Genomic DNA, 17,713 nt, shown 5'->3' on the forward strand with positions numbered 1-17,713 from the left:
CTCCCTTGTTGGAAATCTTCAGGGGCCACGTGCAAGTGGTGGGTAGGGTCAGAGGTAAAAGGAGGAGGAGCAGCTAATTTAAAATTTACCTTTGTAGAGAAAGATTAGTTTCATACACTCACACCTCTCCTCCATCCAGGAAAGGAAGAAGCATTATCAGAGTTCACAGACACATTCCACTCAGGCAACAACACTCAAGGAGGGCAAGAAGGTGGGCCAAATGTCAGACCAATTAGGGTGTGGCCTAGGAAGAGGGGGTGTAGCTGGGGATCCGACTCAAGGATCAGGTAGGAAAAGCCGAAGGGTATCATTTGGACCCTGGTCTGAGCTTCTCTACCCCTTCATTATAAATGCAGAACTGTCTCACACTATTTGTTTTACACCCTACTAAAGATGTCAAAAGAAAGAGAGCCCTATATACCACCTCACATAAAAATCACATGTATCTATATTGCAATGATTGCTTGAGCTTGGAAGATGCTACATTCTTGACATGACTGCATACCTGTTATATGTGTTCCTATGTAAGTGCTCCAAAGAAGTCATATGAGGAGCCCTATGCAGTAAGGTTTTAATGTTTTCTCCATTATAAACTACTACTGTAAAAGCTTATCGAATGTAGAATTCTCTTCAACATCTGGTTTAATGTACTTTATCCCACACTATGCTTTTGGAAAATATGCTGTGGTCAGGACAACATCTGTTACAGTTCTAAACAGACATGCAGCATACATAAATACTACTTGTTGCTCTTATCATCTGCCCAAAAAGTAGAGAGAATAATCTTGTTTTGTTTTATGTTTACATTCAGGGACCTTAATTGCAGGTTCTCTAGCAACAATAAGATAAAAGGAATGTCCAGTGTTTATCAGGTACTGGTCTACTGAATGCCTGTATTCATTGTTTTTAATATTGGACTAGAGCAATGTTCTCACAAACCAGTACCCTCCAGATGTTACTGGACTCCAAGTTCCATCAACCCAGGCCAGCATGACTAATGGTAGAGGATGATGGGAGCTGTAGTCCCACACATCTGGGAGGCACCAGGTTGGGAAACTCTGGACTAGACTGATTAGACACAGATCATTCACTGGATTATTGTCAGGGAGGCTCTAGTTTTGTCTGTGCATGTGATCTCACAGAATGGAAAGACTATTTTCAATTCTTTTGGAAATTAGCTCAATTTAATATGTAGACAAAAAGACAGAAGCTGAACTTCATAATGAATTAAACTTCTTAGACTTGCTTAGTATTTAGCATAGTCAAGTTTAATTTTTTGCTTCAAAGCATACTTTAGGACGTTGAGTGTCTATGTACAATACTTTGGAACAAGAGAAGTTGTGCCTATATTAATGACAGTACAAGATTTTCCATCATAACAAATCATTTGGTGAAGAGGGTAGTATCACAAATAATCCTAGATGATATTTGGGGATTGCCAATTGAAACAGAACACTGGGAGCATTGCTACTTTTCCTAGCACCAGAGTGAGTTAAAGTTTGTTTAATTAAATCTCACATTCTAAAATCCCAATGGAAGTTTGGATAACTCACTCTGGCTCTAGGAAAGGTATCAAGACTTCCACTGAGATTTTAGAATGTGAGATTTTAATAAGCAACCTGTATCTCATTCTGATGCTAGGAAAGGTAAGTTCTGCTCCTTAAGATCTCACATGCTAAAATCCCAGTAAAAACAGAGAGGACCAGACCTTTATAGATCCACTGATATTGGAAGTGTATGCCCTTGAGGTATGAAACATACAAATTATGAAAAACCACAGAAGAACAATAACTGGACTTGAGGTAACAATGGAAAGCAGCTTACAATTGTTTATAAAGTGGAACTTAATTGAAGCATTGGATATTCAGTACAACAGTGCTTTCCCCTACATGCGCAAGACAGGCTGTCAATTCAAAATCTGCCATGTAGGTCTCTACTGAAGTGGGCTAATACAACCTGGCTATTAATTCCACTTGCATGAACTAGAAAAACTGAAAGCAGATTTGTACTTGATCGAGACATAAAGCAGCATGCATAATAGCATACTCCATTATTTTCATTCTCTAAATCATTTAATACTATTATAATCTTTTAAAGACACAAGGAGGAATGCAAGACAGAGCCATGGAAAACACACCTGCACATCAATACAATAAAGAATAGCAACTCCTGTGGCTAACCAGAAGCTCTGGAGGCAAGCGCTACTATAATTGTTGCAGTTACAGAACTGCCACAGAGAGGCGAGAGATAAAATTGTTGCACTGGAAAATAAATAGGGAATGAACAAGGCACTTTCCTTTCCTTCTGGATTACCGCTGGATTGTTCACAAATATATACCCAAACCAGGAACAGCACGCCTAGAAAATTAAGCATTTCCTGTTTTCATCAAAACTGAACTAAACAAAGAATTTGGATTCACTGCACATTTACTTTCAAGTAAGTATTAATAGAAATGTTATGTCTACTTATAACTAATGTCACTTCACTGGCCAGGTTCCAAAACACAGAAAGTCAAGGAACAAAGGACAAACAACTTGGCTTCTGCTTTCCAAGTCTTTGCTGTAGAATCATCATTCTCGCTAACCCTGGCACAAGAGAGAAGTTTCAGCACACTTGGAGAAAGCCAGAAGTTTTCAGAAGTACAAATCCCATCTTAAGAAAAATCCTAAATGAGGTTTGAGCATGCTCAGTCACCATGGAAAGCTGGTGAATTACTGGGGCGGGAAGGGGGAAGAGGAAAGAGGAAAGGAAGAACAGAAAACCAAGTGGGAGAGGAACTGGAGTATATTGGAGGGGAGATTACTAACTGGAACTCCACACTGCAACATTTTGTTGCAAATCCAACTTTTCAACACCCCAGTGCATTTTCTGAAATCACCAGTGGTTTCAAAAGAATTGTTTTTAATCATTATACAGGAGATACGGAACGCAAGAGGCTTATTCAATACAGAAAAAGCATTACTGGTTATAACACGCAGAATATAGATCAGAATTCCTTCCAAAGGACAATTTGCTGATGTCTAGTTGGTGTTGGAGACCAAGTCCAGAAATGCAAAGAATGGAAATAATAGAAATAGTAGAATTGTAGAGTTGGAAGGGACCACAATAGTCATCTAGTCCAACCCCCTACAACGCACATGAGCATTAAATACTAATTTATTGTCAGGCATAATTTATGTGCATCATTTTATCTATAAACTGATATTAATTCAGCACTGAACGAGAAACACCAAACACACTTTATCATCTAGAGTCAATTCTTAAAATATTTTAAAGCAGAAATATATATTTTTCTTCAAAAATAGGAGTATTACACAGAAATATCATGCAAAACCCGTAGATGCACCTTTGGAGTGTTTCCCTGAAGGCCTCTTGGGTAATGACTCCTCAATGGAATGTGCTGATGTATGTAGTGCATTTTCTAAACTGTTACCGATGTTGTTTATGGGGGTCTCAGATCTTGGAGTGACCTGGGAAGGAAGAAAACCACAAGAAACAAACTAGTCAGTTTTATTTCTCCAAGTCAGAATCTTCTAATAGCCCCATGGTTAATTAATTGAAAGCAACTTTCCTATTTACAAGTTCCTTTGTATTTATGGTATGTTATGATGCCCATTATGAGGATCCAAAGGGTATTACACTATGAGGTTTCCAAATTAGGATTCAGTTCAAGGTTTGGCTTTGAACATGAACCAAAACCACGTGAACAACCTGAAGACTCTTGTTTGTTGAAGCCTAGCTTGCATCAGTTTGTTACTACTGTTTATCCTAGTTGCAAAAGGGTACCTAACCTCCTCAAGATTTCATTTTTTGGATATAAGCCTGACTCTCATTTCACAACCAACACAAGTTCACCTAATACGATGACTCACTTTCATAAAATACACATATGAACAAAAGGCCCCAATCATTTCCAAATGCAGCACTTATGGCTACCAATGTTATTGTAGCTGGGGCTTAATACAACTGTAACTTTTTCCTCTAATGCAACATATTGTTGATATTCCTCAGAAGGAAGAAATGCAGTAGAACAATTGTTTACAAAATCAGCTGTGTTTTCTGAGGCCCTTCCCTTTAAGTTACAGAATGCAACTGTTGGAACATAAACCACTATATACACTGCCTTACTAATCATTGTCCTCCCACTTTCTAGACACAACAGGACATTTGCACACAACTCACACTGGAGCCAGCTAGTCCATGCTAGGACCCCTAGCTTGCCTACTCGCCTATTTCTGAAATGTGGCCTCAGCAGGATCCCAATAAGTTATTGCTCCTCATCCAGTTACACTTTCTTCAAATGTTAAAGGTAAAGGTACCCCTGCCCGTTCGGGCCAGTCTTGCCAGACTCTAGGGTTGTGCGCTCATCTCACTCTACACTTCCGGGTCACGTGGCCAGCGTGACAAGCTGCATCTGGCGAGCCAGCGCAGCACACGGAACGCTGTTTACCTTCCCACTGGTAAGCAGTCCCTATTTATCTACTTGCACTTTGACGTGCTTTCGAACTGTTAATTGTCTCCTAATATCCTCCACCTGCTTTCTAAACAGCACCATACTCTGTCCATCTCTATGTCTTTCATCATCCCTGAGACACAGAACCATGTGCACCAAAGCAGCACTTGCCCACCCAGCATTATTGTCATAAAAAGGTGTTGAAGACCAGTATTTGTTATTTCTAAAGTACACCCCCACATTCTAATAGAGTTAGCCTAAATGTAATTGTTTTAAGTATTCCAGGCATCAACTCTGTATAAAAACTGTTATACACTACAACTGCATTCATCGCAGAACTGACTATCCATTAGCATCCTGATAAACAACAGGAACTTTGGTTGTTTTTTACAAGAAAAGTGGGTAAAGATAAACTTTGCTCTCAAGGAAGCAAATAACTGGATGAATGCAGGAAACAAATAAAGTCAAGACTAATAGCACAACCCAAACTTTGTTTACTAAGAAATAAGCACTAACTGAATTCAATGGGGCTTACTACCAGGTAGGTGGGGTTACAACTGCAGCCTAAGAATATCTTATTGTTGTGTTAGGTTTCAAGGAGAATGTACAACAAGTATCATCAAGTAAAAGAAGCTAACAAGCAAAGAGAATGGTACCCCAAATATCTCTTTTACAGATGTTGCTTCTGTTAAACCTCCACTTGCTGGAGAGAAGGTACACATGAGGGTCTATTTTCTATAGCAGCAGCCAGCCTGTAGAACATTCTTCCCCAGAAGACCTTTCTAGCTCTTCTTGTGTTAAGTTTTTGTCACCTGTTTTCTTGCCATATTTTCTTTTTAAAATGGATCAGTCCCAACTCTTACCTATGATTAGATCAGCATCAAGCTCTTTCCTTCCCTCCTTCTCCTGTGCAAATCCCACCTTTCATGGTTTGTTTTAAACATGGTGTAGCATTATGCCAGCCTCAATATTAACTAAGATTAATACTAACCAGGAATTAAAAATGGTCTGCAAATCCTGGTTAAAGGGGGTCAGGGATGACATTTAAAGGAAGCCATGCAAGGGAAAGTAAGTATGTGCAAGAGAAGGAGGAACATGTCTATCCTTAGCATGCAGCATGCTCCTGGCACCAGGAATGATTAGGTGGCTCCAAGGCAACATTCTAGAAAGAACTGTTTTATATCATTATACAGATAGTTCTCTTTTCCCCTTCTGACAATCTCAGGATTATTGATCGCTGTAGGGTTAATTATTGCTGTTGATATAATATTTTAATAAGTAAATTATTTGTAGAATCAAAGCATCTGAATAAGCATTGAAAATATGACATTCATACAAGCCTACTTTAGAGTAGCATACACTTTTCACCACTAGTTTTCCTATTAGTGATCACTGTCAAAGTTCACAGAAAATATGAAGAAAAAGTACTCTTTACTTCAGTAGTTAATAGGGAAATTTGTTGCATAACATAATGCCTTACAAAAAGTTGGTCAGACTAAGGCTTGGATGGGAAATCTATGGCCATAGAGATGTTGTTGGACTAAAGCACCATTATATGGATATTTAATGATGAACTATATTCAGAACAGGAAAACATTCCTTTTTAATACCTTTTTGTGATTTTAAGATGTGTCTGAGAAGGCATTCATTGAGCTGGAAATGAGTACCAGGAATCTAAGGCACTATACTTGCTCAACATTGATTTCTATTGTCCTGTTGCATTTGTTACTATAGTATGCTACCATGTTTTTGATACAGTCACGAGTTAAATAAACTCTGAGCAAAGATGCTATATTTTCTGATTTATACCACAAAGCCCACAGGATGCCAAAAGGAAGCTCTTTTTTGGATTCTCCACCCAAGGGATTCCAAGTTCAGGGATTCCCCTTTCAAAGCCCACAGCACACCTTCTGGCCACTTCCATGAGTCCCAACTATGATAGAAAATACATCTTACATCCTACTGCGTAGTGTTTCAAGCTAGGCTTGTACTTTTTCTTCTCTGTGGTAAAGGTTTTCATACAAATGTATTGTGGTGGTTTTCTGACACTAAAGAGTATTGGACTTTACAAGTGTGTAAAGAAGCCTCACATCTAATAGTACTTGTGATTTGTATGGGTCATTTAACAGGGACTGCCAGAGAATGTTGTCTGTTGCTTGTCTAGCTACAGATTGAATCCAATAGCTGTGTGTTTGTGTGTGTGTGTGCGTGTGTAGAGAGAGAGAGAGAGCGCGCGTGCGCTCACCTGTAGCTGGTCTAAAAATGTCAGTTTATTCCAATAAATGAAGTTTTATTCTTTGAAACAAAGAATACAAAAAAAAAGTTTACAGTAAGGATAGATTAGAGTTTATGTTTCTTAAATATACGGAGACTTGGGATTATCAAAATTCACAAAACAACACATTTCACTGTTTTTATATACCAACCAACAAGCAGGTCTCTCTCTCTTAAACACACACGGAAAGCAATGTTCTAGCAAAGTAAATATTAGCTATCAGATAGATGCTTCCATTCACAGACCTATCAGTCTCAGAATGGACCAGTTTGTGTCAGAACCCCTGAACCAGAACAGTTTTTTCACAGTGAAAGTTCTAAAGGATAGATCCTTAAAAAAGCTTCACTTTTAACATATGTAGTGTATTGACCTGTCAAGTTTACATTACAAAGCCACAGTAACAAAAGCAAAGCTTGCCTTCGACCACTTCTGAAAAGTCTCAAAACTCTTTTATATTATACCACTCTATTAGCACCTTACCTGGAATGTAAAACCATTCATGCCTCATCTCTCCTTACTGATGCTACACAAGAGACACATGTGAAAGTGTCAAAATAACAGTGACAAAACCAGCACACTAATAAAGGATGTCTGCAGGAAGTAACTTTAACCTGTAGCTCCAAATCACATAGAATTCACTCAGCTATCTTAAATCACAATTTCAAGCACAATTGAAAAAGCAAATACTTAGGTCTCTACCTTTCCAGAGTAAAACAGCAGGAAGCTATTCACTTGGTCTATCTAAAGAATGGCCAGTGCAAAACAGCTATACACTTCACAGAATGGCCATTGTTTTACTTAGGACCCACATCTAAGCAGCTTCTGACCATTAGGCATGGGACTATCTTACTAGAGTTTAAAAAAGAACACCAACTATTGATGTGTAGAAAGAGCATCCTAGGAGAAGAGTGTGAATGCACATAAGAGAATGGAGTTTGACACTCTACTGATGAGAAGAAGGGAAGTGGGATAGGGAGAAAAGTGACCTTTCTGGCCCATTGGTGAAACTAGCCAACAGCCACCATAAACCATAGCTGCAAGACACTCTTTCTCAGCTATATCCTAATAGGCAGACACCCTCCTCCCCGAAAGGAAAGAATACTGTCCCTGCCATCTCTACAATCCCTGGAAGAGAAGTCCCTGGATGTAATACACACCTTGTGGCAACCAGGACAAGTTCCCATGTTGCTAGCTGTGGGAGTGCTGGGACTCTTGCTAGTACTGGCAATGATGTTTTGGATCTTGGTGAGCTCTTGCCTCAGCACCTGCTTTTGGTGGAAACTGAAGGCAGGGTGGTTGGAGGCCATGGTGAAGAGCAGCAAAAACTCATCCCCAGTCCGACCCTCATTGAGCTGCAGTCCATAGTTGTTGATGACAGAGTCAATATGGGTGAGGGTGCGGAAGAGGACGCCAGCTGCTTCCCGGTGGGATGAGCCCAGGAGTGCAAGTGAGACCAAGAGCTTGCTGCGCACCACCTCATCCGTCAGGTTGGTGAGGCTGCCCAGATCAGCCGGGTTATTGGCCTTGATTTCAGAATCCCGCAGTGAGTGATAGTCTTTGCGGGCCAGGTCCTCTAGGCAGGCTCCCAGGAAACGTAACTCAAGTGGGATGCACAAGTCCAGCAGGCCACAAAGGAACTCCACCCGTTGAGGAGAAGGCAGCTCAGAAAACCAGCGGTACACACTCTCTCTCTGCAGTCGTGGACACCGCTTCTCTACCATGCTGCTAGCTACTGCCACCAGAGGCAGCAGAACCCCCCAGGGCAGAGGGTGGCCAGAGACGTGTTGCACAGGAGGGGAGATTTTTTTAAAGACCAGACCCAGATAGAGACTTGGCTAATAGGGCCTAGCCTGAAAGAGGTTTTGGTTGTTGGTTTGTAAAAGGAGGCAGCACAGATACCAACACTGAAGGGAAAGGTAGACAGAGCACCCCCACCCACCACCCCCAAAAAGAAAAAGAAACTAGGACTGAGGATCTGGTTGCTAATAAGGGTAAAAGTGCAGAGACCAAATTAATGAAGGGTGCAGGACCTGAAAAGGGAGGGAGAGAGGGAGGCAGAGGCAGAGCAGCTTCTGCAAGGCTGCAAAAGCGTATAAAAGTAGAGGACCCTCAGAGATGGGGCCAAGCACGAAATCAGAGCACCCCAATGGGGGAGAGGGAGAGGGAGAGAACAGTGAGGACCCCAGCAGAAGGCCTCGATCGGAGGGCCAAAGGGGGCCCTGATCAGGTGGGGGAGGGGCGAGGGTCTTCCTCAACGGGCTGATGATGGTCGAGGCTGGGGGAAGGGCGGAGGAGGGCGGCGGGCGAGGGGCTGAGGTACCCCCCCGGCATGAAAAGAAGGGGTAGGGAACCGGGTGGGCCTCACGTGTTAATCTCCCCCCTCCTCAGAAACCGAGGCTAAATGGGGGGGGCAAGGGGGAGGGAGGGAGCTGAGGGAGGGCCTAGGCCCGTTATTTGGCGGATGAGGAGTGGAGGCCTCCTCTTGATTTCCCACCCTCCTCCTTTCCCCCTCACGGGGCGGCTCCCTCCCTCCGCCTCAGCCCGGCTCTCTCCATCCCCCTCTCCGGCAGGGCGGAGGAGAAAAGCCCGCCGCCGTCGCTGCTCACCCGCCCTCCTCCTTTCTTCCCTTGTTTTCCCGTCAGCCGCCGCCTCCTCCTCCTCCCCCCGGCGGCCAATCCACCCGCTTCGCCCGGCCGCCGTGCCGTTTCCTCCCCCGCCTCTCCGGTTCCAACGGCCACTAGCACGACAAAAGAAACCCCCGCGGTAGGCAATAGGCGGAGGCACACACGGTGCTGCTGCTGCTGCCGCTAGTGCTGCTGCCGCCGCCGCCGCCTCCTTCGCCGCCGTTATGTGTGGTGAGTGTGTGTGATTCCAAAGGCGGAAGGATCCCTCTTCGGCTGGAAGTGAATCGACCAGGCCGGCTGGGAAAGGAGGAGGAGGCCGGGACTCATTCGCGCTCGCTGCCCCGCCCACTCTTCCCACTGACGCGTCGCGATTGGTCTAAGCTCCTGCACCCTTTCCTTCATCCCCCTCCTCAGCTCCGCTGCCATCCGCCGCTTTCTCTCAGCTCTCTTCACCGCCCACCTAACGGGAACCACTCGCGGTGCCGCCGAACATCAGCGGCTGTCAATCACGTCCCCCAAAGCCCCGCCCTTCAGCGTGTGGCGATTGGGCCAGGCTCTGATGGAGGGGAGTGGCCGTAGAGGGTCTGTTTCTGCGCGTGTTTGGGGCACGTGCTTGCCTTTGCCTTGATATGGCGGGGAAGAAAGAAGCGCCTCGGCCAATAGGGGGCTAGGGCCCTGGTTGCTTAGCAACAGGGAGATGGGGCTAGGGAAAGCCTGAATCGATAGGGCGAGAGGTGGGGAAGTTGCTCGTTGATGGGACGAGAGATGCTCTGGTTGCCTAGCAACCAAGGCAGCTGCGGTGACTGGGTCAGTTGGGAAGGGGTCTTGAGGCTGTCTTGAGGAAGTGAGGACAAGAGGGAGCAAATGAAGAAGTTGGGGTCCACAATGGACCACCCTACACCTTAACATGGTGGAAAGAAAGGCCTATGTTAGCCTTCCACAACCTAGTCTACAAAAACTTTCCTTGTGCCAAAATAGATGCTTGATTAACAACAGGCTAAGATGTCGGTATAGTTAAGGCTATGGTTTTCCCAGTAGTGATGTATGGAAGTGAGAGCTGGACCATAAAGAAGAAGGCCAAAGAATTGATGCTTTTGAATTATGGTGCTGGAGGAAACTCTTGAGAGTCCCATGGACAGCAAGAAGATCAAACCTCTCCATTCCGAAGGAAATCAGCCCTGAGTGCTCACTGGAAGGACAGATCCTGAAGCTGAGGCTCCAATACTTTGGCCACATCAAGAGAAGAGAAGACTCCCTGGAAAAGACCCTGATGTTGGGGAAGACTGAGGGCACAAGGAGAAGGGGACAACAGAGGACGAGATGGTTGGACAGTGTTCTCGAAGCTACCAGCATGAGTTTGACCAAACTGCGGGAGGCAGTGGAAGACAGGAGTGCCTGGCATGCTCTGGTCCATGGGGTCACGAAGAGTCAGACACGACTAAATGACTAAACAACAACAAGAAGATGTCCTAATTCTTATACTGTATGTCAGGCATAGGCAAACTCGTCCCTCCAGATGTTTTGGTACTACAACTCCCATCATCCCTAGCTAACAGGACCAGTGGTCAGGGATGATGGGAATTGTAGTCTCAAAACATCTGGAGGGCTGAGTTTGCTTTACGCCTGCTGTATGTGGTATACCACTTATGTGGTGGAATGGAACCAGTGAGGCATAGTTCTTTCAGGATACAAATTCTGGAGGAGGGACACAAGCAATAAAACTCCTTAAATGCATTGGTAGCAGGTGACCAGCTGGGGAGGTGGTTCAACCTTGGATGATAAGGGAGTCAAAGGAATCCTAAAGGAGTTTGCAGAGAAGTTGAATGTTGTTTTTGCATTTTTCTTCACAGCAGATTATTGTAATTATTATTATTATCTATTAAATTTGTATGCCACCCCTCATCTGAAGATCACAAGGCAGTCTACCAAAATAAATAAATACAAAATAGAGAACACAAAAATCATAATAAGATACAGGGCAGATCTCTGTGCCTACTTTTGCAGGAAGGGAATCTGAGGAACTGAGTAGTGACAAGATATTCCAGGCTAGGGCGATTCATTATTTCATACCAAGTGGGCCGCAAGAGTACTTTGACATGGAACCCACGGGCCACACACTGCCTTATTGTGAGGGGGGGGGGGTAAGGCCAAAATCTGACACCCCCCCCCCAGCCCTCCTCCTGTCTTCCCAAAGGTGCCAGGCTTTGGGAAGGAAATGCAAGGCTCTGGCATGGTCCTAGAGCCCTCCTATTTCCTTCCCAAAGCTGGAAAGCACTAACTAGGCTTTGTGAAGAAACAGGAGGACTCTAGGACACTGTCAGAGCCCTCACACCTTCCCAAAGTACAGTGCCTTGCTTACCACTTTGGGAAGGCAGGCAAGGGCTGGTGTGTGTGTAATTTTGCTTACGGCCACTAAAAAGGCATTGGACTACCCTGTTCTAGGCCTTGTTGACAAATTAAAAACTGACAAATCACTGGGTTTGGATGGCATCCACCCAAAAGTTCTGAAGGAACACAAGTGTGAAATTGCTGCTCTCCTAACAAAAATACGTAACTTGTATTTAAGATCAGCCTCCATACCTGAGGCCTGGAAAGTGGCCAGTGTATTACCATCTTTTCGAGAGGAATCCAGAGGAAGTCTGGAAAATTATAGGTTTGTTAGCGTATCTCTGTTCTGGAAAAACTTGTGGAAATCGTTAGTAAATATACAATTGCCAAGCATATATAAGAATATGTTTTGCACATTAGTGATAATTCAGACAGTGACTGAAAATAAAACCAGTAATATTACACAGTACCATTATACTAATCTAAGGTGCAATCACAAAGAGATGTATAAAATTATGCATTGTGTAAGAAAGTGGGTAGAGATTCACTGACAAAACTCAGTGGGGCCATCTAATGAAGCTGAATGTTGGAAGATTATGTACATATGGGCAAGATGCTTTTGCCCACATATGTTCTCCAGACTGATCTCACATGACTGAAAGAGGCCAGCTGTGAAGACTAACTCTTGTAGGAAACAGAAACACAGGGAACCATCAAAGTATGACAGGTGTGTGTTAGAAATTTTAAAAGGGAAAAAAGAGTAACACAGTTTTAAATATTTATATTAAAAAAGGGAGACTACTATCAGTGACTAAAATCATGCTAAGCTACTTCTTTGGCACATTCTTTATTCTCTGGTACATCCTGATCAGTACCCCTCCCCCCTCATTTGTGTTTCCTCTCAAAACAAACTGCTCCCACCCCCCAGTAGTGTATTAAAGGGTCAATAAGCAGTGGTGTCTTGCAGGAATCAATATCAGATATGTGATATTTCAGATGTTGACATGCACAGTGATGGCCACTGTTTTTCATTTCTTGAACAGGGAACCGGACAAATTAATGGAACAGGCAAATTAGCTGTGAGCCTCTATGTTAAGCAGGATGGCTAAATGGAGGCAGTGTGCCGTGGAATAGCAGCTGCTAGGCTCATACCCTAGGAGTTTGGGTCCATCCTTCCACTGCAGCCATATCCAATGATAGTTAGGGCTGCTATATTTCAAAGAGTGAAAATCTGGACAGAAAAGTTGTTGAGCTTTTTTGGTGGGGAGGGAATGCAAAAATAAATTAATTTTGAGCTATTTCAATGGGAAACTGGCAAAAACAGCTTCCATATCTCCGGATTTTCCCGGACATTTGCCTGATTTCAGCCCAGACACTGCTGCCGACTGCAGTATTCTGGGTATGTCTTGGAAAATCTGGACGTATGCCAACCCTAATTAGTATAAATGTTTTAGTTAATAGCTGACAGTGAAATCAAACACAGAAAACTTGATTTAAGATGGGGCCTTTAGTGCTAATGTCCCATTTTCTATTTTGTCTGTTAGGATTCAGCTTCATGCAGTGCATTCTCTCAGGTTAGAGCAGGGACAGCAGCAGCAGCAAGTGAAGGTTCTTTCCTTCATGCCCTGCTTTTGGGCTTCCTGGAGGTACTGGTAGAAACAGGATCCTAGGCTAAAAGTGCCCAATTTGGTTTTATCCAGCAGAGCTCTGCTTATGTCCATATGTGCCATTAATGTATAAACAACAACAACAACAACAACAACAACAGGTTAAGGCTAAATAGCTCAGGAGGAATGCAAGTCTATGTTAGTTCCTTCAGAACATGATAGTGCCATCTAGTGGAAGTTTTATAGTAGCACTCCACAACCCCCCACTTCGGTGCTTTCCAGTGCTTTCCTGGGGGAACACAAGGGTACACATACCCCTAAGCATTTTGTGAATATAAGTTTGGCCTCATTGAGCGGCAGTATTTCAATATGAGTAGGAAAATGAGAATACCCCTAAACATTTTTTTTAAGAAAAAAGCACTGCATACTGGGATAGCAGAAAACTAAACTTGGAAGAAAATGCTATATATTTAATCAAGTGCTTAAATAAAAGGTGAAGATGCATATAGTTACAGAGTGAAATCCAAAAAAATTTCAAATTTCTGTTTGGTGATTACAGTAACTGTAATACATATAAAGATGCACAATATTTGTGTGTGTGTAATATCATTGCAGAGCGCAGTGTAGGTACGTGAGCACGCTCATACAGCCTTTCATGTGGGCACCTGCTACTCTAGTCCAGCAACTGTGTAGTAACTAGTCCAGCAACTGTGTAGTGTTTGGAGTAAAACTCCTGAAACACTTCTGGTTACCTGAACTGCAAACTTGTCTATGGGCTAGTTTCTCTGTTTAAAACATGACACGACAGGTTTGGTCACTTCATTACGGAAACAATTGTGTGGCCTTCTAACATCTGCTAGTCCACCATACAAACAGAACGCTGGATGAGAGAGGGCTTTGGTATGACCCAGCAGGGCTCTTCTGATATTCTTGGAATGACTTTAAGGCTTAAGTCCCCTTTGAACAGATATCCAAGTGAATACATCAAGGATTGCAATGTAAGACACAGTTCTACACATGCACACACCTCCCCAACAAGGCAAACAAGAGGCATTAAGAGCACCAGCTGATGGGAGTTGTAGTCCAAAACATCTGGAGGACACCCAGTTGGTGAAGGCGGACATCCATTTCAGGTTGCATAACCTGAGAGTGATGGCTTCGCTTTACAGCAAGCTGTGTTTTCCATTGGTAACCACATCCCATATGAAAGATCTTCAGGAGGCAGTTTTCTGTCATGTACCAAGTTATTTCTAAGCCTCAGCAAGACAAAGGGAGATCCCTTGAACTCTTTGTTGCAATGAAGGCAAGGAGTGTAGCACAGGTTGGAAATATATGTTCCTGCATATATTCTCTTCAGCGCCCCCATTTCCTCCTTTGTTCCCACGCAGCTAATATCGCAACTCTGGATCAAAAAAAAAATTATTTATAGACCCAAACTCTGCAAAGGACACAATTGGTTGTTGCCATGGAAACTGGCATTCTGAAAGTATTCAAACAGTTTGTTCAAGGAGACTTCAAGCCAGCACATGCGCTTCAAAAGCAGCGGGCTTTCAGCTGCAGGGATCTGGGTTCAAGGGGTTGCCCACCTGAGCATCTCCCCTGTTAAACACAGCCGTTTGCAGCAACGATAACAAGAACCTTTTCTTAGGGTTTGCACATGTCCTAAGGAGTGGAGCATTCTTGGCGCATATTCTTGAGGTATACAACGCAGCTGTTACGGATATTCTGAGAGGCCTGTGGTAGCCTGCCTTCATTTGTTCATAGCAACACATGTGGTTTGTCTGGTGCAGCTGCCATGTCAAGATGAGGGACTTTCACTTTTAAAGGCAGCTTTGCAAATGGTCTTGAAATGTGCTCTTACCATCTCCAGTCCCTGCACCCCAACCCCCACATTTCTCTTTCACCTGCACTTTTTGTCCATCCCTTGGTTTCTTATGCCTGCCACTGTCACTTAGGACCAAAATAAGTATGGCCCAAGAAATCTGTCATGTGATTTCCATGTGTGGGTATGCTTGTTCTCAATCCAATCCACCACCCCTCCGCACACACCTGCTATTAGCCCCACCTGGGGAAATACAGCAGGGCTAGTGGCTGGGCAGTTAGAACAGGAAAATGATGGTGGTGGGGAAATCGTTAAACACCCCCATCTCCAGCACCAATTTTCCAATCAAATTCATCGCCCCTTTTCATCCATTCACAGAAAATCAGAACACAATTCTTCCATGTCTGTTTTGGTACTAAGACTGCTGCTTATTTCATCTGATAGCACTAGGCATTGGGTTGGCCAACTAAGTCCTGCTCAGAGTAGACCCAATGAAGTAAATGGCCCTAGGTTGTCATATCCGTTAACTTCAGTGCATCTACTCTTGAGAAGAACTAGGATTGGCTGCAGCCCATACACTTGTAGGCTTCACCTTGAAGTGGCTAACCATACAGTGGTACCTCAGGTTACATACGCTTCAGGTTACAGACGCTTCAGGTTACAGACTCTGCTAACCCAGAAATAGTACCTTGGGTTAAGAACTTTGCTTCAGGATGAGAACAGAAATCGTGCTCCAGTGGCACGGCAGCAGCAGGAGACCCCATTAGCTAAAGTGGTGCTTTAGGTTAAGAACAGTTTCAGGTTAAGAACGGACCTCCAGAACAAATTAAGTTCTTAGCCCGAGGTACAACTATAGTTGCATTTCAAAATGCTGAAATGATTCTCTTCAGCTACATATTTCGATGCGCTCCGCTACCAACCCTGATGGTTGGAGGCAGTAATGCTTCTGAATACCAGTTGCTGGAAACCACAGGTGGGAAATGTGCTGCTATGCTCAGGTCTTGCTTGCAAGCTTCTCACAGTTATCTGGTTGGCTACTGTGAGAACAGGATGCTGGACTAGATGGGCCACTGGCCTGATCCAGCCTCCAGGCTCTTCTGAAATTCTTATTACACTATACTTGTAAACAAATATTGGTCTGGTGACTGCTTTGTATAGGATTACAGCTGGAAATTGCCCCCCTTCTACGAATGGATACCACTGTTGCAGCAGTTAGCATCTTCCTAACCCCACTTACCTGGGAGTAAGCCCAACTGAATTCAGTAGGACTTCTGTGGAGGCACAGTTAGGATTGCACCAATAGGAAATAGGAACAAATATGGGGTTCTTGTGAGTTAAACAGTGCTCAGCTAGTGACTGCTGGCTGAGCAAGGCCTTTTGGCATTGCTAATTATTCAGGAGGAGGTGGCATCTGGATGGGAGCCTGGCAAGGCATTGCTCCTTTGCTGCATGGCAAATCCCCAAAGTAAAAAGGGGTTGAGAGGCACTGCATTGTAGCATTGTAACCGGGCATTGCTGTAAAGTCTCTGCATAATAGGAGAAGAGAATGCAACTGGCTGTCTGGGAATAGCTCATTTAGTCACTGTGTTGAATCAGCACCGAAGAGACGCCTGTTTGCAGGCTTGAGCCTCCCCCAGCATTGCTGCCAGATTGCCAAGTAAAGTTCTGTTCCCTGGTGTGCTCTTGGTATTCGATCAGCACATTCTTTGGGGCTTGTCTAACCACAGAGCATCAATTCAACGCTTGAAAGTTCCTGGTATGAGACTGGGGTGGTGCTTGAATAGAAGAAGCACAAAAGGAAAACCTCAAAGCAGTTGCAGTTGTTCTCTTCTTCCATTGGAGGGAGCCTGGGGCCTTTCAGTTGCAAGTTGGTTCTTGCAGAATCAGCGCCACCCTCGATCTGGAGCAATTGCCAAATTCCAACAGAGTTCAGCGCAACCATCTTGTTGGATCGCAGCCAAAATCATTTTACTATATTCCATGCAAAGGGATTTGAAACTCATGAGAGATCACAACCACAGACATCTTTAAAAAAGAGTTCCTTGAGCTCACTTGGATGCTATGAGAGGCACACTTCACCTTGGAGTGCCCCTGTTCACCACAGAGAGAATTTATTTCCCCACTGAAAGTGAGGTTAAAGGAGGGATATGGTCCCATAGGGCTGTATCCAGCTACACTATACTCAGAGGGGTCCCTTTGATATCATCTGACTTACATTACATTTCAACAGGTCCACTTCGTCACATGCAACCCATAGTTTCATGGAACCTTCGAGATTGGTTCACATGCAAACAGAGCACCGCCTGTATCAAAAGAAGGAAAAGAAAAGCATCTGACCCTGTAGAAAGACCTTATGCTGTGAACAGAGCCTGAGACACTGTGCAACAGGCTGTAAGGTCATCTGCACCATTATATGACACCCAACACATATGGCCTGTGCGTTTGGCAACTACATGTCCTGCAGAAAATCAACAGGTGAATGACATCCTGTTGTTGCATGATCTATGCTTAAAGTTTCTTCCGCTGAGTTTTTGCTTGTCATAAAGCATATGTAGCACAGGAGCCCCAGCAGGAAAAGAAAGTGGTGGTTGGTTCTAGCAGTG

The 17,713-nt window shown here is 43.9% G+C and overlaps 1 protein-coding gene across 2 annotated transcripts in view; it reads right to left on the bottom strand.

Moving 5' to 3' along the window:
* ZCCHC14 (zinc finger CCHC-type containing 14) overlaps positions 1-9,819 on the bottom strand; it is a 39,075-nt gene extending 29,256 nt beyond the window's left edge. The window contains exons 1-2 of one of the 2 annotated variants that reach the window (XM_053399938.1): positions 7,887-9,819; positions 3,348-3,471 (exon numbers count right to left, since the gene is read on the bottom strand). In XM_053399938.1, coding sequence (XP_053255913.1) covers positions 3,348-3,471; positions 7,887-8,450 — 688 coding nt within the window. In that variant the 5' untranslated portion in view covers positions 8,451-9,819. The remainder of the gene's footprint in view (positions 1-3,347; positions 3,472-7,886) is intronic. The other variant, XM_053399939.1, reaches the window with a different exon arrangement.
* Between the last annotated feature and the right edge of the window lie 7,894 nt (positions 9,820-17,713).

The sequence above is a fragment of the Podarcis raffonei genome, chromosome 8 (genome assembly GCF_027172205.1).
Source record: "Podarcis raffonei isolate rPodRaf1 chromosome 8, rPodRaf1.pri, whole genome shotgun sequence".
NCBI lineage: Eukaryota > Metazoa > Chordata > Lepidosauria > Squamata > Lacertidae > Podarcis > Podarcis raffonei.